A 20,455-nucleotide genomic window follows, 5' to 3' on the forward strand; every position below is an offset into this window, starting at 1 on the left:
CTTAGGAAGACTCATCAATAACCCACATTATCACGGAGTTGTACAATGTGATAGGTGGAGGGGGCTGAGGGAAATTGGAAGAATCTATTCTGGAAAAACAATGTATTTGAATTTTGTAAGTAAACTAATATAATTTAAAAAATAATTAAAAATAAAAACTAGTATAAATAAAAAATAGTATAATTTAAAAAATAATCTATATTATTCAGATGACATAAAGAAATAATAAAGAAATAATCTAATAATAATATAAGAAATAATCTGTATATGCAGATAATTTTGCTTGTAGAAAGTGAAGATAACTTGAAACACTGCAGAAGGTCAGAGGCTATAGCCTTCAATGAGGAATATACCACAATATCAGGAAAGCAAAAATAGTCAGCACTGGCTGATAGACAACATCATAGTAGATGGGGAAAGATTAAAGTTACCATTGACTTCATTTCACTTAGATACACAATTAATAATTGTGGTAGCAGCTGTCAAGAAGTCAAAAGACATGCTGCATTGTAGAAATTGCTGAAGACCTCCAGAAATTCCTAACGAGAAAGGATGTCAGTTTAAAGACTAAAATGTGTCTGAAAGAAGTCATGGTGTACGTTTTCAGTTGCTGCTGATGCATCTGGAAGTTGGACAGTGAATAAATAATGAGGTAAAATGACTTAAAAAGAACATCCAGTTATAGTTTACCCAGGTTGATTTTTAGGACTATAGCCTGCAATATGGATGACACCTCAGTATCAAGGGGAAAAAAAAAAAAAATCCTTACCACTGGCCCAGAAGGCGACCTTCAGATAGATGGAGAAAAGGTTGAAGTTGTCAATGATTTTAATTTTCTTAAATCCACAATACCCAAGGTAACACAAGTCAAGAAATCAAAAGACGTTGTTTTGTGAAAACTTGCTGTCAAGGACCTCACCAAAGAGCTAAAGAATACCAAAGTCAGATCAACGAGTAAAGTATACCTGATCTAAGCCATAAACTTCCAATTACTTCTTATAAATGTCCTTTGAGAGGGATGTCATGCTTGGGAGGGTGGGGGGACAGCGCAGGAGGGAAAGGTCCTCTATGAGGTGGATTGATTCAGTGACTGGGGTAATTGGGGTGGATATGTCAGAGACAGTGAGATTGGCATAGGACAGATCAGGGTTTAGAGCTATTGTACACACGGTCGTTATGAGTCACAAGTGACTCGATGGCACAAAGCAACAACAAACAACAATGTTTGAAAGTTGGACAATGAATACGAATGACAGAAGAATAATCAATACCTTTGATTTGTGGTGCCGGAGAAGAGTACTGAATCAAACAGATCTATCTTGGAGGTAATACAAACAATGTGCTCTTTAGCAGCAAGGATGATTAAACTTCCAGCTCACATTCTTGGGCCATGTCTTCAGGATGGACCATTCCTTGGGCTCAAGAATATCAAAGATGGTGAAGATGGCCCAGTATAGGGCAAAGTTCAGATCTGTTGTTCATAGGGTTGATATGAGTTATAGTCAACTCTATGACACTGGACAACACCTATCTAATAATGGATGTATGATAACTTTGAAAGAACTAAGCCAAGATGTCTACAACAACCTGACCACTGACAATAGTTTGCATTCCCATCAAGGACAGAAATTCATAGCTGTGTCCTGGTCATCGGTAGTGACTATTGTAGAACTCATTGACCACTTTGTAATATCACTGATGTTCTATGAACTTGGACCACTGTGAAATGAACAAAGTGGTTTTGCTGACATTTTTTTTCTGAAAGTTTTACACAGACCACTGCTTGGTCATCAGCTTTCCCTGTTTTTTGATCTCCTCTATGCCACGCATCCAAGGACTGTTTTCTGAAGCCAGGGCACTGAAAGCATCATGTCTGTTCTTCAGTATCTTGGGACCACTTAGCTCTGTCCACCTCCACCTCCTGGATGTTCTCCATTCTCATCAGTGGCATTCACTTATTTGTCTGGTTTCCTTGTGTGTCCAGATTAACCTTGCCAACTCAAGTTGTCCTGACTCTTGTTCCAGGCTGCTGTGTGTGTCCTCTTACTGCCCTTCAGCAGCCAGGAAAGCCTAAATGTCCAAAACCAAATTTAAGACTCTGACTTCTTCCAGGAGTGCCTTGTTCTTCTAGTGTCAACCCAACCAGGCATGAATATGCCCTCTCCTAACATCTTATTCATGTTGCTAGGAGAGACTATTCCTTGGAGAAGAACATGATGCTGTGAAGGGTGGAGGGTCAGCAAAGGAGAGGAAGACCTTCAACGAGGTGAATTGTCACAGTAACTGCTGCAATGGACTCCTGTGTGTCAAGAAGTATGACTAGAACAGGGTTCAGATCTTTTGTTCATAGGGTCGCTATGAGTCGTGCTTGACTCAGTGACATCTAACAATAACAAAAACATCTTATTCAACATCCACATCAAAAAGTACATATCATCCACTCTTTCCCCCTCTTATATTTCATTCATAAGTACCAAATCATCTCCTTTATCTTCAAACAACATAATTTTTCCCAAAAGTGTTTTCTTATTCAACTCATTGATACTTTCTTATTTAGTATCCTATTACAAAACAACATTTTCTCTATTACAGAACTCTCACTGACCACAATAAGATATCATTTCACCCCAGTAGCAATGTCATAGGTTAAAAGGACATCAAGCCTATGATTAGTCATTATTTTCATGACAAGAGTCCAGAATAAGAGCTGCAAAGTAAAGTGGACTGGGGGCGGCGGGAGGGGGGGATGTGATTGTATAACAATGAAAGAATTTTTTTTTCTTTTCAAAGAGAAAAGCTAACTAGGGGGGAGGGGTGGGCAGGGAAGAAAATATGCAACAATGAATGAATGGAAATCCAAAGTCTCTGTAAACTTACACTAAAATTTCAATTTTTTTTTTAAAAAGGACAGCAAGCAACAACAGTTGGAGAGGATGTGAAGAGATAGAAACTTTCATAGACTGTTGGTGGGACTGTAAAGTTATAAAACCACTCTGGAAGACAGTTTGGCATTTCCTCAAAAAGCTGAACATAGAATTCCATATGATCCAGCTATTTCACTGCTAGGAATATACCCCAACAAAAGTAGAACTGGGACGCAAATGGAGATTTGTACACCAATTTTCATAGCAGTGTTAGTCACAATTGCAAGAACATGGAAACAGCCCAAATGTCCAAGACAATCAAATGGCTTGAGAAATTGTAGTATATTCACAAGATGGAATACTACACAACACTTAGGAGCAATGATTTTGACAGCTTTTATGTAACTTGGAAAGGAGTGGAGAGCATTATGCTGAGTGAACTAACTCAATCTCATAAGGACAAATATTGCTTAAGAGCATTATTATAACAATAGAAGGATAATTAATAAAACATGTTTGAGGACCAAAGGTGAGGAGGGTGGAAACAGAGAGGTAAGGATGGGCAGGAAGGAAATCATAAGGCCACACAATTTTGTGGGTGAATAAGGAGTAAGTAAAGGAAATGGGAAAGATTCAATGAGGATCTGGAAAGACAGAGTAATGGTGGGCATAGTTCAATGCTAACTAATTTTATAAAACGCAATAGAAATTCTATATGACCCAGCAGTTCCACTAGTTGGAATATACCCTGAAAATATGAGAACTGAGGCGCAAACTGAGATTTGTTCTCCAGTGTACATAGCAGCATTATTCACTATCATAAGAACATGGAAACAGCCCCAATGTCCAACCACAAACGGATGGATTGAGAAATTATGGTACATTCGCACAATGGAATACTATGCAGCACGCAGGAACAACAACTTTCTAAATTATTACCTAACTCGGGAGGGATTGGAGAGCATTATGCTGAGTGACCTCAGTACCACAAAGATGAATATTGTATAAAACCATTATTGTAGAATGAGTATAAGGATCCAAGATGGGGTGAGAGAAGGCTGGAAGCAGAGAGATGTGGATGTGCAGGGGGAAGGGGATTAACCATGGGGTTGTACAATTTGATGGGTGGGGGTTGAGGGAAATTGAAATAATTTGTTCAAATTTGTATTTGAATTTTGTAAATAATCTAGGAGTAAAAAAATCAAAGAAAAAGGGGGAAAAGAAAATAAAAAAAATTGTCAAGCAGTTGCTAAGAGTGGAAACATATTATATTGGAGAAATTTGCCATGTAAACCCCCCCCCCAAAAAAAAAAAGCAAATCTCTTTAAGTTGTTTAAAACAAAAAGATCATTTTGAGGATAAAAAAAAATTTATAAGTTCTTTAAAAAGTCAGTTGAATAAAAAAACCCATAGTGAATGAGATTGTGTGAAATACAATGTGGATGAAAAATAATGTGAAACACAATATAAAATAAAAATTAAGAACAAAAACCCCTCTCACTGGACTAACCAAAATGAATGAGCAACAACAATATACCCCTGACTTCTTAATTTCCCTTACAAAGAATTAGCTGCTAACCAAAATATCAATGAGGCAATTTGCATCTGTAAGCGTGAATGGTCTTAGAGCCCAATGGGGCAGTTCTCCTCTATTCTGTGTGGTTGATATGAGTTGGAATTGACTTAATAACAATAGGTTTGGTTTATTTTCATCATAGTGAAGAATCAAAGAACTGAATAAGTGGGCTTTAGTCATCAAAATTCTAAGTTGTTGTTGTTGTTATGTGCCGTCGAGTCATTTGCGACTCATAGGGACACTACGTACAACAGCCCTAAACCCTGCTCTATCCTGTGCCAATCGGCATCTTCATTATTTCTTGGTGGTGGTTGTTGTTAGATGCCATCAAGTTGAGTACAACTCATAGCAACCCTATGTTGTTCCTCAGCTTCACCAACCCTTCACTTTCCCCAGCATCATGTCCTTCTCCAAGGAACAGCCCCTCCTAACCACATGCCCAGTGTATGTGAGGTGAAGCCTCATCATCTTGTTTTCAAAGAGCACTCTGGCTGCACCCTCTCCAAGACATAAGTGTTTGTTCCTTTGGCCATCCGTGGGATGTTCAGTGCATTTCTCCAACACCAATTGTATTTCCTAGTTAAGTTCTGTAATATCAAACATTTAAAGTTACCATATCTATATGTCAAAAATAGTCAATTATCAGTGATTTTATTCTTAGTGACTCCATGTACAACAGTTCTGGATCCTGCCCTGTCCTGAGCCAGCCTCACTGTGACCTAATACAGCAATTAATAGTTTGGTTTTGTGTATAAACTTGGTAAGTAAACCACTATGATATTGTTGTTGTTGATTGCCTTTGATTCGAGCACAACTCATAGCGACCCTATGAACAAAAGGCCTGAAGCCCCTCTATAACTAACAATTAAGTTTTATAACTCAACATTTATCAAAGTTCAAAGAGTGTCCAGAGGCATGTAAGTAAACCAATATAAAATAAAAATGAAAAACAAACAACCACAAAAAATGTTTTGGAAATCCTAAATCAAAAAAACCACCCCAACAGATTCAAACTCATTGCTTGTCAGATCAAAACAGACTCATAGCTCACCCTCCATTGGGTTTTCAGAGACTGTAAATCACACGGGTCAGAGTTCCCACCTTCCTCCCTTAGGATGGTGGGCATGAACTGCTGGAGAGGAGCCCCTTTGTGTTAGAGGTGCAGCCCTCTAAGGACTGGGCCAATGCAGCTCAGGGCCCGGGTTTTGTCTCTAGCTGCACTCAAGTCACTTCTAATCATGGCAGCCTCATGTGTGCAGAAGAGAACTCTGCAGGCTTCTCAAGGCTCTGATCACTGAGAAGCAGAAACCCAGGCCTGTCTTCTCAGGCACGTCCAACCCACAGAACAATAGTCAAGCCTTTAGCCATTTTTGCCACCCAGGAACTCCCAGTAATAGGAGAAGTGGCTTTACTTTTCCCTTAGAAGAGTAGCATTGTTGGGTTACTTTTTTTCTCTCATCAGGAATCTGGGGGGTGTACCCTCAGAGACAGGAAGTTTGGCCTCCCCCACATTCCCAGCAGGCCTGCCAGGTCCTGCTAGACTTATCCAAGCAAAGGGCAAAGGGCAAGCATCCTTCTCAGCTCCTCTCAGCAGACTCTGGCCCTCTGAGATCTTTGAAAGCACGAGAGGAAACACCAGTGCTGTCAATGGCAAAGCTGAGCTTCAGTGTTGTGTGTGTGTTAGAGTGAAGTCATCGCGTGGGTGTTTGGTATGAATTATTACTGAGAAGTACTTCTCCTGTGAGAAAGGGAGCTGATTGCATCTCCGGCTCCTGAGGGATCAACTGGAATTCTAGATGAAAAGCAGTCAAGAGTTGATCGCACTGACTCCAGGTGACATGGCATGAAAGCGTAAAGGCTCCAGCCAGAAACGACAAGGTGTTGAGACACAACGTCCTCTATAGCAGAGTTTAAGACCTCTCTGAACAGAAGATGTGAAAAGCCCATCCTTTTAGGAGCGAGTCAAACTTTCTGACTTGCGAGTGCAGCAATAGATCTGTTTGTGCGATCGTCTTACTTAAATATGTAAAATTCCCTGAGTTCAGTCATTCCTAAATGTTTTTTTTTTCTTTTCTGTGAAATCAAAGACTTGACAGTGCATGGCTCGAATCCTTGGCTGCTAACTTAAAAGTCAGTGATTCGAACTCACTGGCAGTTCCCATGAGGATGGAAGCCTGATGGGATCGTACTACTCTGACCGATAAGGTCGCTATGATTTGAAATGGACTCAATGGCTTGGAGAGTCATGCTGATTCAGATCTGCGGGATGATATTGGGTTTGTTGTTGATGTGTATTGTTAGGTTGGAATCGATTCATAGTTGACCCTGCAGTAGGTTTTCAGAGGCAGTAACTTGCACAGGGAGAGATTACCCATCTTTCTCTTGCAGATCAGATGATGGATTCGAACAGTATGCCTTTGGGTTGGCAGCAAAAATCCTTACCGCAAAAACAACAGAGTTTGGGGGGGAAAAACAAAAAACAAAACAAACCACAAACCAGCTGCATTAAGTTTCCTTTTTATATATGGTGTTTAGAGGTAGTTGTTGCTTTGAGGAACTAATGAGTCAACTCTGACTCTGGTTCCCACCGTGTAACAGAACAAAGCACCCGGTGTTGCGTCAACCGCTATAACAGTCCATCTCCTTAAGGAGCTTCCTTATTTTCTCTGACACTCTACCAGGAATGGCATCCATTCCTGGGGGCTAGTCCCCTTTGATAGCCTGTCCAGAGTATGTGACACAAAGCTTGTCATCCTCATCTAAGGATCCTCTGGCTGCACGACTTCTAACACAGTTCATTTATTTGTTCATTTGCAGGTGTTTAAACTTAATTCTTTTGCTTTCAAGAATAAGTGTGTGTCAGTCTTACCTTCTTGCATAGTTGTTGTTGTTGTAGTTGTTAGGTGCTATCTTCACACCTCCTAACACACTAGAGCCCATTGTAGCAGTCACCATGCCAAGCCACCAATTCACTATTTCCCACCAGCACCAGATTTCAAAGACACCAGTCCTCTTTTGATTTTCCTTAATCAGTGTCCATGTTTAGGAAGAAATTGAAAATACTTGGTTTGGGCCCAGCACACCTCAGTCCTTAAGGTGACACTTTTACTCTTTATTGCTGTGAAGTGGTCTTTCATAGGAGATTTGTATGCTGCAATGTATTATTTTCCTTTTTTTCTCCTGCTGCCATGGGTCTTGATTGTGAATCCAAGTGAAACATAATCCTTGACAATGTCTGTCTTTTCTGCATTTTTCATGATGCTACTTGGTGGGGAGGAATTTGATGTTTGCATCTTGTACAAAGCCCCTTGATACTCAGTTTCATAGCAGTGATCAAATTAATTACCTGTCTGCCCAGGAATCACAAGAATTCATTATTGTTCTTTCCAGTGGTGCCGTGGAGGACAGTGCGTGAAATACGGCGACAAAGGCCCACAGCCCACCCATGGCCATTGGTCGGCCTGGTCTCCCTGGTCCCCTTGTTCCAGGACCTGTGGGGGAGGGGTCTCTCACAGAGACCGCAGCTGCACAAATCCCAGGTATGTACAACACACCCGTCTCTGTGTCTCAAGCCTTCCAAGACCCTGTCTGTATCTAACCTTGGTTATGATGGGTCAGTATTCTACACATTATTATGAGAAAAGAAAAACAAACAAAACAAAAAACAGTAAATAAGAAAGGTTTTTTACTCAAGCTTTCCCTAAATTATATCTCTGGGAAATAATGTAAAATACAATATAAAATGTTCATGACTACTTGACCACAGAAAAATACCTATCCACATGACAGTGGCTTTCATACATTGGATTTTAATCCCATTCACTCAAAAGATCAAGGATCAGTCTTAAGAAATAAAGCAATGATTTAATGGTGCTCAGACACTGGTATTGACCATTTTGATCTAAGAGTCTGTTCTATAAGGCAGTTCAAAGGGAGGTGGGGAATGCAGGAGAGGGTTTAAAATTCTCACAGAATACAGAATTTTTGGAACCACAAAAGCTGAATGAACTCCCGCAACTATTGCCCTGAGGTAATCTTTAAACTTCAAGCTTTAGATTAAAATAAAAAAATAAAATTCCTGATGTCTTCTTGAAACCAAACAATGGTTTACTTTAACCAGTAAAGTGTGACTGCTGTGAACTCCTGTTCTTTTAAGGTCTTTATAAATTGTCTTGATGACTCCTAACAAAAACAACAGCATAAATTGACTACGGTAACTTGGAAAGTTAGACAGCAAGTTTAGATGAAGTGAGTTAGTGATAATGGAGGAGAATGTGAGCTTATGTTAATGAGGGAGGAATAATTTGGAAAAAGAATGAAGATAATGGTACATCAACTCATAAAATGTAAGGAGGTCACTGAGTTGCACATGTAAAAATTGTTGATGTGGTACCTGTGTTGCTGTCTATACTCTCAGTAAAAGACAAAATCATAATTAAAAATTCGAACAATTGCTGTTGAGATACAGACAACCTCTAGCCGACATTCCAGTGAGTTTTTGAAAGTTATAAATCACTTGGGAAAGATCGCTCATTTGTCTCCCTAGAGCCATTTGATGGATTTGAACCACCAGAAATGGATAGCCTTTGATTACGAGCAAAATTCCCTATGGACTAAGCCATCAGCCCTCCCAGAAAGTTTCAATTATGCTGCAGTTTTGAAAACAAGAGTGAGAGATCCCAATAGTCACTCCTGCTCTGTACCTTATTCCAGGGATGCCCTGTTTCTGGGGTGTAGAACTCTACTGGAGAATGGAGGTAGCATTTGATGTCGTTATCAACCAGGGAACATGCCTGGTGCTTCCCGTGTGACCTTGGTGCCCGGCCCTTGCAGTCCGGAGGTTGGCAGTGGAAAGCTGAGGTCTGGAGAGGGAACAATTACATTTCAATCTCTTTAAAGACTGTCAACTTTAGGGCATTTCTCATACATGTCTGTGTACAAAACATCCATGCACCCAGAACTGTGCATTCTTTGCCTGGGAAACTGAGTAGGAAGTTTCCTGTACAACACATATTCAAAAATATGATAATCTTGGAAAAACTATGGCCCTCCTCCCTCACAGGATGTGGCAACACAGACCTGAGCCTCTGTTCAGGGGATCCTGGGAGCCATCAGAGAGCCAACACAAGCAAGCCTGTTGTCCACGTCCCACTGTGTCCTATTTGTCATAAAGAGCATGTTCAAAGGGAAAGAAGAACACTGCAGCTCCCATGGAAACATCAGAACTGTCGCTGATGTCTTGGAATTGCATTTATTTCCTTGGTCCCTCTAAATCATTTCACTCTATCAACTGCACTCCTCTAAAAAGTCTTACATGGAGGGTAGGGTGAATGGTGAGGTTCTAACCTCTGGGTCCACGTTCCAGGCCATCTCATGGAGGGAAGTTTTGTGAGGGCTCTACTCGCACCTTGAAGCTTTGCAACAGTCAGGAATGTCCTCACAACAGCTTGGATTTCCGAGCTGTGCAGTGCGCAGAGTACAACAGCAAAGAGTTCAGAGGCTGGCACTACAAGTGGAAGCCCTACACCCAAGTAGAAGGTAAGCCCCCACCTACGCTCACTACCAATAGCCTCCCATGGTCTAATTGCTATTCGTGAATGGTCCCCGCGATTGATAGGGTGGTTTTCAAATAGACCCCATGTCACCATGTGAGGTCACAGATGACCTTGTAGTTAGTGCAGAATTGGTTCATGGAGTTCTGGTGGTGTAGTAGGTTAAACATTGGGCTGTGGACTGAATGGTTGACATCTCGAATCCACCAGCCGTTCCTTGGGGCATAGATGAGGCTATGTTCTCCCACTAAGATTCACAGTGCCAGAAGCCCAGTGGAAGGTTTCCATGGGTTGGATCTGATTCGGTGACAGTTAATTTTCAATTTGGGGTCTGGGGTTAATTTGATTTCACAAGCCCTTACTTATTGTCCTCTTGCCTAACCTTGCCCAAATTCAAATGTATGATGAAAAAGTCGCAAACTAATGGGGAATGTGTGTAAAACATGAAGGAAATAATATGAGAGACATAATACAAAAATTCAAAATAATACATTGTAAAGGGATCCTTTTTTAGTGAAAATCACAATAGTGGATGAGGATATTGCTGGAAACATGCCACCTACTGAATATTTATAATTATCAAGGAAAGAAAAAAATTATTTTTAGAAGATCAAATAATTCTCAAGTATACTTGGAAAGTCTTGATCTATCACTATGAATTGGATCTATGTGTTATGTACACAAGACTTTCACTCTCTAAAAGAAGAGAAATATGTTTTTATAGTTCCAATAAATTGATGTTTCTAGGTGAGTAGCATAATTTAAAGAGGAATTCAAAGAATACTTAATCATTTCATTATTTTAATCTGGGAAAATTGCCAAAGTAAATGGATGAGACATTCAGAAAGTGCTTAAATTAGAGTGGCAAATCTGACATTTTTCTCTCATCATTCCAGTATGTGCATGTTATTATGGTAGGAGGTTTCTGACAATAGGAAACTCTAGAATGAAAAAGTGTGGCAGTTTTGGTTGTACTTTTATTCCTAAACTCAGTAAAATTTTATGTCCATCAGAAAGTATGAGGAATTTTATGTCCATCAGAAAGCAGGAGGAATGAAATAGGCTCTTTGGAATTGCAGTGATTAAGTGTTGGTCTGCTAACTGAAGAGTCAGTGGTTCAAGACCACCAGCTGCTCTGTAGGAGAGAGATGTGGCATGCTGCATCAGGAATGATCTACAACCTTCAAGCTGATCTCGCCTGCTACATGGTGTTGTGTTGTTGTTATGTGCCCTTGAGTCACCCACTACTCATAACAATCCTATGCACAACAGAGCTCTGAGCGCTGCCTTATAGGATCCACAATTTTTTCCACTGTGATTCTGACTTATAATGCCCCTGTAGGACAGAAGAGAACTGTCTCATAGGGTCACTGGGAGTTAGAATCAAACCAGTAGCAACTAGTTAGGGGTTTAGACATGAGATGAAAGTAGAAAGAGCTGCGAAACTAAGGTCAGCAAAACATACGTGCTGCTTCCAACTTTGACACTCTTTAGTAACTATATGCATTAATCATTATTTAGATGGATCACTTACCTTACACAATACGTATCTGTAGATGATGAGTCAGCCTATGAAAACTCCTAGGCCCATAAAAAACTTTTGTTTTCCAGTAGTTCTCTTCTTTACTAAGGTGAAGACTGAAGGTTTCCCTTTCTAAAAAGTTTCTTATTAATTACAGCAGCCCTGTAACACCAATTGTAAGACCTCAGCTACAGAATGAAAGTTGGATGTTCAAACCTATTCAAAAACATATTGTAGGAAAAGTCCAACAATTGATCTACTCCCAAGAAATGAGCCACCGAAAATCCTATGGTGTAGAGTTCAATTCTGATATGAAGTGTGGTCACCAATTCAACAGGAACTGGGTTTTGTTTTGTTTGCTTGCTTCTTTCCTTCTATTGTTTTTTTTTGGGGGGGGGCATATTCTCGTGGCAACCCTATGCATTATAGACCCTTGGAATGAATCACCAAGTAAATTACCTTGTCCTGCTAATCTAAATATATTAAAACCAAACTTATTACTGTCGAGTCAGTTCCAACTCCCGCCACCTTCTCTCACATTGCAAGGCTGTAAATCCTAATGATCACATACTGCTTCATCCTTTTCCAAGGAGCAGCTGGTAGATCTGAAGCACTTACTTTTCAAACAGCCCAACATGTCATGCACTAACCTGTCAGGACTCCTTCCGATATATAACAGTGCCAACAATAATGTGTCAACAAGTTGGAACCGACTCATGGCTGCCCTCCAGCAAGTTTTCAGAGGCCGCAACTCACATGGGAGGAGATTACCCATCTTTCGCTAACAGAGCAATTAGTGGATTCGAACCACATGCCTTAGGGTTGGCAGCACACATTGCAAGTCACTAAGCCATGAAAGTCTTAGCCAACAGCAAACAGCAGGACTTGGGCAGTGACAGAACCTGTTGAACTATTAACTATAGTTTTATGATTAAAGCATTCCTTAAATGTGTTTTCACAATTATTCTGAATATTTAGCTCCTTTAACAGGACCTGTTGTTGTTACTGTGTGCCAGAGAGCCAGAAATCAACTCATAATTGACCTTCCAGTAGGTTTTCAGAGGCAGTAAATCTCATGGTAGGAGATTGTCCATCTTTCTCCCACGGAGCAGCTGGTGGATTCAAACCACGTGCCTTAGAGCTGGCAGGACACATTCTTACCACCACGAGGATACCAGAGCTCTCTTAAGAATGCCTAGTCTCCATATATTAATTTTTTGGGATTTTTAAAAATATGAAACAATGGTCACTGGTGATTTTGCTAAAAAGCTAATAATCTTTATTCAGTTAAAAATTTTATATATGTTATCAAATGCGTTAGCTCTGAAGGAATTCAGTCATTATATTAATATCTTGTTCTATTTTATTTGTAAGGGTGACATTGCTACAAAATGGTCGTGGCTTTTTTGCATTTCTTCAAGATAGTAGTAAATTAAACTAGGAAAAAGAATTGATGTTCTAGTTAAAGTTGATTAACCTTATAGTCCAAGTCAACAAATATTTATTAAATGCCTACTATGTGCCAATCAGTATATAAAGAGGAAGGTTCAGAAAGACATTGAAGAGTAAAAATTCACGGTGAATCGTTTCCAATAAATGAGAACAATTAAAAAGAAAAGCAAAACCTAATCAGACATTTTTTTAAAAATGTCTTAGTTATAAATTCTTGTGTGAAAATTATTTTCTGGAGACAAAAAAGAGAAGAAATAGAAGCTAAATCTGTCTAAAATTCAGAGCAAACTAATCCGAGCTTAAGTATCTCTCTCATGTGTGTTTGTGTGTGTATTTCTTTTTAAGATCAGAACTTATGCAAACTCTACTGTATCGCAGAAGGATTTGATTTCTTCTTTTCTTTGTCAAATAAAGTCAAAGATGGGACCCCATGCTCGGAGGATAGCCGTAATGTTTGTGTAGATGGGATATGTGAGGTAATAATGATCCTTCATTCATTCAACAAACATTTCCAGACCGTCAGCTTTGGGTCAGGCCTTATGTCCTTAGCTAAAGAGACAAGGTGGATGGGCAATTGAGTCCCTCACCCTCCAGGTCAGAACTAGTGGGGGAGAAAGCCAGAAATGACATACTGTGGGGCATTTCAATGATGAGGATGAGGAGGGCACAGTTAGTCTGTGAGATGTAGGTATGGGAGATTCTCATGGTTCCACACAGAGGACAACTTCAGATCTCAACCTGGCAAGAGTAGTTGGAAGAGATACATTTCAGGAAGCTGATTGGGTGGTTGTACTATGAGTCATCAGAGTGCTCAGAGGACAAGGAGGAGCATGGGACCCTGAAGGTGAAGCAGGATACAAAGAGTCTCCTAGCAACTTCATTGCCAGACCGCCAGGAAGGAGACTTTAGAATAGGTACTGAGAATGAGGATTGTAGAGTATAAGGGTGAGATTTCCATAACTAGGCAATGGCCTGGAGAAACCATGGAAGCAGGGAGTGAGGAGCCCCAAGATCAATACCCCCCAAGGACAGTGGCCTGGAAGTGTTATCTTTTACTGGAGCCATGTAGGTGGAGAGAGATGATGGGGACAGCCTGGAACAGACTTTGCAGCTGAGCACAAAAAGTGGTGAGGTTATGCTGAGATGAGAAATACAAGGGATTTTATTACAAACTAAATTCAGGTTCAAATCCATTGCATGTTAATGGTGTGTTTTTTTAAGAAGGATGGTACTCAGTGGACATATTCAGTAGAGTCAGCAAACTGCAGTCCTGTTTTCTTTATTAAAATGGATATCCATGGTGACTTCAGTTGTCCACTGAGACTCTTAGTATAACTCTTATACTGTGTGGACATTAGGATTTGTGAACCTATTAAGATGGCTCTCCACTTTCAAATGCTCCCATCTGTATATCTTTGCATAATTAAATATTGATTAGTTAAATATTTAACTACTTGTGGTATTTTCTCAATGAGACAGAATCACAAAAGTCATAACTCTGAAATCCCCAGAAAAAAATACAACTTGAAGCTGATAGAGGACTCACTTGGCTATAAAATATAAGCTGCTCTGATTTTCTTTGGCCATCACCATCAGGCCTGAGACCATTCATTGGTCTGTTTTACAACCCTGAGTATGCAGAGGTACACACTTCATATAGAAACAGGAATATGTGTTATTATGGGATGCTATCAGGGGCTTTGGTGGCTGCTCCCATGATATATATTATATATACCTTCACTGAATGTCTTGAGTTCTGAAATACATCAAGATTTCTAAGGTGTTTTTGTGGACTGGAGTTATTAGGTGTTTGATTCGATTTGTTGTTGTTGTATTTTATAGACTATACACATTGTTGAGGGAATTCTGGTAGTCTAGAGTTAAGGAGTTGCACTGGCAACCCAAAGGCAGGTAATTTGAATTCACTGGCTGCTCTTCTGGAGAAAGTGGGAAACTCCTCCTGTGTCCTGCTGGAGGGTCACCTATGAATTGATGGTGCATAACCACAGCAATAACATAAACCTTGCTGCAGAGCCTTGATGGTGCAATATTTCAGTGCTCAATTACTAACTGAATGGCTGAGCATTTGAACCCACCAATGGCTCTATGCCGAGCTGCTCCCATAGGGATTACAGCCTGGAAGGCCCTTTGGACACTTGTGCTCTAACACCTGAGGTCACTGAGTCAGAATGGATTCAACTGGTGCCCAACTACAACCACAGGTCCTGCTTATTTCTCATATGATACATACTAGACGCAGGCCCTCTGATTCTGAAAAGTGTCAAGGTGATACATAAAACGATGCAATTATTTTGTGTTTTAATAACATTTTTAGTAATATTTCACAGAATATGCTCTTTGGCCTTGTATTTTAAAGAGCTTTTGGGCCCGAGGGCCTGGTTTTTGTGAATCTCCCAAATAAAACCGTCTTGGAAGCACTTCCCAAAAAAAAAAAAAAAAAAAAGCTTGCCTCCAGAAACTCTATGAACTTGAGAAAGCTGAAAATTTTGTGTCCAAGACTTTTTCTCATAGGGTTGCTATGGGTCATCTATGACTCTACAGCACTTAACAATAACAACATGCTCTTTGCTGAACAAAGGGGAAACCCCATTGTTTTCATTGAGTTTCTTATTACTCCTAATGATCCTGTATGACAGAGCAGAACTGCCAATGGGATTCCCATAGGGCTAGGTCTTTACAGAAGCAGACTGCCTCACCTTTCTCCTGTGGAGCAGCAAATTGGTTTGAACTACCAACCTGCTGATTAGCAGTCAGTTTAACCACTGTAACACTAGTCCTCTTACTAGGAAATGTGAAAAAAAAAAGGGGGATGGATCCTGGGAACATGACAGCGCTCCTGAAATTCCAAGACATTGCACATGTACATCTGATTTACTTGTGGTTCAGTGTCATTGGGTCAACTATGACTCATAGCAACCATATGATTTTCATGGAGCATCCCTAGCTTCTTGCCAGTGTGTGAGGTATCTGTCCAGTGAAAGCTTGTGTGGACCATTAGTGGTCATTATCTCAAGCTCTGCTTTCAATCTGGGGCTCATCTGTGTCTCTAGCAAGCCTGCCTGAAAGATGTCATGTGAGACAAGGGGCACAGCATCAGTTTCAAGGTTCAAAGAGTACAAGTTTAGCCTTACTGTGCACATATTGGGTATCCAATAAATATTTGTTAATGACATTATGTTGGTAATTTTTAAATTTTCATGGGGAGGAGATTTTCTGCTTGTAGGTTGTGACCTCTTTGCTTTGTGTTGTCCTTTCTTACATGAACGGCGTGTGACACTGTGGGGTCTTCCAGAGAGTTGGCTGTGATAATGTCCTTGGGTCAGACGCCACCGAAGATGCCTGTGGTGTGTGTAAGGGAAATAACTCAGATTGCACGATTCACAAAGGACTCTACACCAAGCAGCACCACACAAACCGTGAGTGTATCCCAACCCTCTGCCAGCTTAATGAAAAAGATTGTTGTTGTTAAGTACCAATAAGTCGAAGATGTCTCTGATCAACCCTGTGGAAAACAGAGCTGAACTTTTTCTTATCTTGCACCATTCTTATCATCCTCTACATATTTGCTTCCATTATCACAGACATGGTACCAACCTATCTCTTTGAGGATATTCCTCTCCTTCACTGACCCTCCATCTTTATTATTATTATTAATTTTAAAGAAAATTTACAGAGACTTTGGATTTCCATTCATTCTTTGTTGCGTTTTCCTCCCTGCCCACCCTTCTTCCCCTCCAGTACACTCTTCTCTTTGAAAAGTAAAAGAAAAATTCTTGTGTTAGTCTCTCCCCCCGCCCCAGGTCCAATCCACTATGCAACCTTCATTCTGGACTCCTGTAATGACAGTATTATTAATCACATATCCCTTTCAAACAGTTCTCTCCCTCATCTGTTTCAGTGCAGTATACATTATTTATCCCATCTTTCTCAGTCTCCACTCAACCCCGAGGTCAGTCCTGTTTTACAACTATGCAGTATTTGTCCTTTTGTGACTGAGAAATTTCACTCAGCATAATGTCTTCCAGGGCCACCCATTTTAAATAATATTTCATGAGTTCCTTGTTTTGCAATGCAGCGTAGTATTCCATTGTGTGAATATACCACAGCCTCTCTCTGCATTCGTTTGTTGATGGGTACTTAGGTTGTTTCAAACTCCTTGCTATTGTGAACAAAGCCATGATAAACATGGGTGTGCATATATCTGCTTGGGTGGCAATTATGGTCTCTTTGGGGTATATTCCCGGTGAACTGCCATCTTTCAAGCATGATGTCGCTTTCCAAGGAATAGCTCTCTCAACAAAATGTCCAAAATATGTTAAGACAAAGCCTCACCATCTTTACCTCCAAGGAACATTCTGATTGCACTTTCCCAGAGACATATCCTACAGAGAGGCACTGAAATTTTCTTGGGAGATGGGCTTGAACGTGATGGGCTCAGCGTGATGCAGGCAATGACCCTGTAAGACTCTTAGACCTCTGGTCACCTAATGTCTTCATGAGCTTTGCTTCTCAAGTTTTTGTTTGTTTTGTTTTGATTGGAAATGACTTCAGGTTACTTGACAGTTAGTAGTTCTTAAGAACCCTGAGAGGTACAGTCTCTCTGCTCCACTATGGAACTAGCATAAATAATCATCAGAACAAATGCCCCAGTACCAAAGGTGGGTGTCCAAGCTATCTGTATGGGGACTCTGGGCTTCTCGGAGCTTATGTTGTGGCCTTATTGGATGATGTACAATGTTCTTTTGTCTCCCCCATGTAGAGTATTATCAGATGACCATCATTCCCTCGGGAGCCCAGACTATCCGCATCTATGAAATGAACACATCCACCTCCTACATTTCTGTGCGCAATGCCTTCAAGAAATATTACCTGAATGGACACTGGACTGTGGACTGGCCAGGCCGATACAAATTTGCCGGTGCTGCTTTCAACTACAGACGGCCTTACAACCAGCCAGAGAGTCTGACCTCAGCTGGCCCAACCAATGAAACCCTGATTGTGGAGGTAGCCCTGCATTTTGGTTTCAGCATATAGGCTGAGGGCATCACAGGGTGTTTTCATAGATTCATGATTATTACCTTAATTCCATGTCCACAGAAAAGTGTTAATGTAACCAGATCATGCACAGGCATGGATCCATGTATAGGTTGAATAGGATAATATCTTTACCTGTGGCCAATCATTTGGATTCAGATTTGTGACACCTCTGTGTTTAGAGTGAACTTTGCTCCAGAGTCTTCTTGACTGTGACCTTTGCAGACAGACTGCCAGGACTTTGCTTCCATTATGGGTTCAAATTGCCAACTTCTTGATTAGTAATTGAGAGTGAACCACTGACATTCCCTAAAGCTTTGCTAAGGGGGTGTTACTATTCAAAAATTATCTATGAGCCATTATGATCCATAGTAACCTTATAAGACTGATATCTATCTGCCCCACAGGACTTCCAAAGCTATACATACTTACAGAGTCACACTGTTCCATCATTCTCATACGGAGTGGCTGGTGGTTTCAAACTCTTCACCACTTGGTTAACAGTCAAACATCTAGCTGCTGGACCACCAGGGATCCTTGAATAAGGCAATAGACATTTGGTCACCATCTATCATTTTTTAGTGCAAGACTACATTTCTTATTATGCATTTGCAAGTGCTGCATTTGCATGGTTTGAGGCCCCTCAATTTTCATAGAATTTGCTTCTCCTGGGAGTTCCGCAGCTGTGAGAGATTGATGGCTGCTTTTCAATACCTGTCACATTGATTAGGTTGCAAAGGCATAAATGTTGTGTGAAGGGAGAAATAAAGTGCAAAGCCAAAAGGGGGGAATTATTGATGAACTTTTTCTATAGATTCTTGAATATAGGCAAGGTCACCCTTAAGAAGTTGTTAGAAATTTTGGCAAGAAAGCATGGCATTTTATTTATCATTGTGGCTAATTTGTTGTTGAGGGTATTATTATTTCAAATAGTCTTAAACAAATAGAAATAGAAATAGAAACTTGATAATAGATAGATAGAATAATTTATATAATTATTGTGTGAATATATATAATCTCTAAAATTTGATTTATCTCTTTTTTTTTCTTTCAGCTTCTATTCCAGGGGAGGAACCCTGGCATTGTCTGGGAATATGCAGTGTCTCATCTGAAGGGTGACAAGGATCCTAGTCCCCAGCCCAGCTACTCATGGGTCATTGTCAGATCACAGTGTTCTGTCTCCTGTGGCGGCGGTAGGTCACGTCTCATGTCTTTCCAGAGGTGGGCACATGGGCAGGATACTGCTGTATCCTGTAGATGGGTAGATCTTATCTTAAATCCCCTAAAGGTAGACATGTGGGTCACTCCCCAAAATGATTACTGAGTAATTGCAAATCGACTAATTAGATATAGGGAACAATTATCACACTGAGAGTCTCTGGAAGAAATCAACCCAAAATCTACTTGCTAATTGTTTACCTAGGGGTCTCTGGTGGCCTAGTCCACAAGGCATTGTGGTGCTAATCCCAGGGCTTCACCTGTCTGGCAGTTTGAATCCATCTCCAGGAGAAAGTGTCCTCTCTATCTTTTGGTTCTCAGAGTTTCCTCATACAGAAACCAAGGCTAAAATGGCACATTCTTGGATCTTCTTTCTTGGTTGTACTGATATAAGTTACATTCCAATAAATTGCATTTTCTATAAATTACATCTTCAGAGATACTTGCCAAAAAAAGACCATAATTTGGGGTCCTAGTGTTAAGACATCAGCATGCCTGTTCTGGAGGACACACATATCCTCCGGATCTGTCCATTTCAGTAAACTTCTCATTCTCAGCATGTCTGCTTCATGTTTAAATCCTGTCCACATCTGGTGTCCTTTCTCCTGAATCCTTCTGCAATGCTGTGGGTGTATGTGCACACATGTGGACTTCAAGTTCTATAAAAAACTCCGTCTATCAAATGTGAGGCCGTGAGAACATGTAATAAGCACCTTCAGCAAGCGTAGCTGCATGCCCTCTGTCACCATTAGTCAGTTCAGAGTTGACAAGAAAAGGGTGAGGTGAGACCTGTACCTGTTCAAAAACGGTTTATGATTCTGATCAGATACATTTGAGGATGCCACAGGCTGTCCGTAATGTTCATCGCCACTGCCTTCCCTCAGTGCCTGGGGCATTTATGTGTTTATACTCTGATGGGTTTACCCCAGCAAAGGTGCCATTTAAATGTATCTGGGAATTGTTTTTACTATAGACACTCCTAGCTGTTTCTCAAATCTTTCTATTCTGTGCTCTGGATTCATAAAGTCTATGCATTATCTATTTAGAAAGTACCTAGATGTGACACTGGAAATTAGGCATGCCTCTCCTGAGACCTCATGGATGCACTTGTAAAATGTTCTCCAGTTCTTTCTGGATAGTGATAGTTTGGCTTAAATAATTATTGAATTCAGTGTGTGTGTGTGTGTGTGTGTGTATGCTGTATCATATATATATA

At 40.4% G+C, this 20,455-nt stretch overlaps 1 protein-coding gene across 1 annotated transcript in view; it reads left to right on the plus strand.

Annotated features, from left to right (window-relative positions):
* The window catches only part of ADAMTS16 (ADAM metallopeptidase with thrombospondin type 1 motif, 16), a 311,357-nt gene that overhangs the window by 167,947 nt on the left and 122,955 nt on the right, over positions 1-20,455 (plus strand). The window contains exons 12-17 of the mRNA XM_006901302.1: positions 7,831-7,979; positions 9,806-9,978; positions 13,312-13,442; positions 16,280-16,403; positions 17,747-17,991; positions 19,076-19,214. Coding sequence (XP_006901364.1) covers positions 7,831-7,979; positions 9,806-9,978; positions 13,312-13,442; positions 16,280-16,403; positions 17,747-17,991; positions 19,076-19,214 — 961 coding nt within the window. The remainder of the gene's footprint in view (positions 1-7,830; positions 7,980-9,805; positions 9,979-13,311; positions 13,443-16,279; positions 16,404-17,746; positions 17,992-19,075; positions 19,215-20,455) is intronic.

This window comes from Elephantulus edwardii, unplaced genomic scaffold (genome assembly GCF_000299155.1).
Source record: "Elephantulus edwardii isolate Elephantulus edwardi_28Jun2011 unplaced genomic scaffold, EleEdw1.0 scaffold00317, whole genome shotgun sequence".
Taxonomy (NCBI): domain Eukaryota; kingdom Metazoa; phylum Chordata; class Mammalia; order Macroscelidea; family Macroscelididae; genus Elephantulus; species Elephantulus edwardii.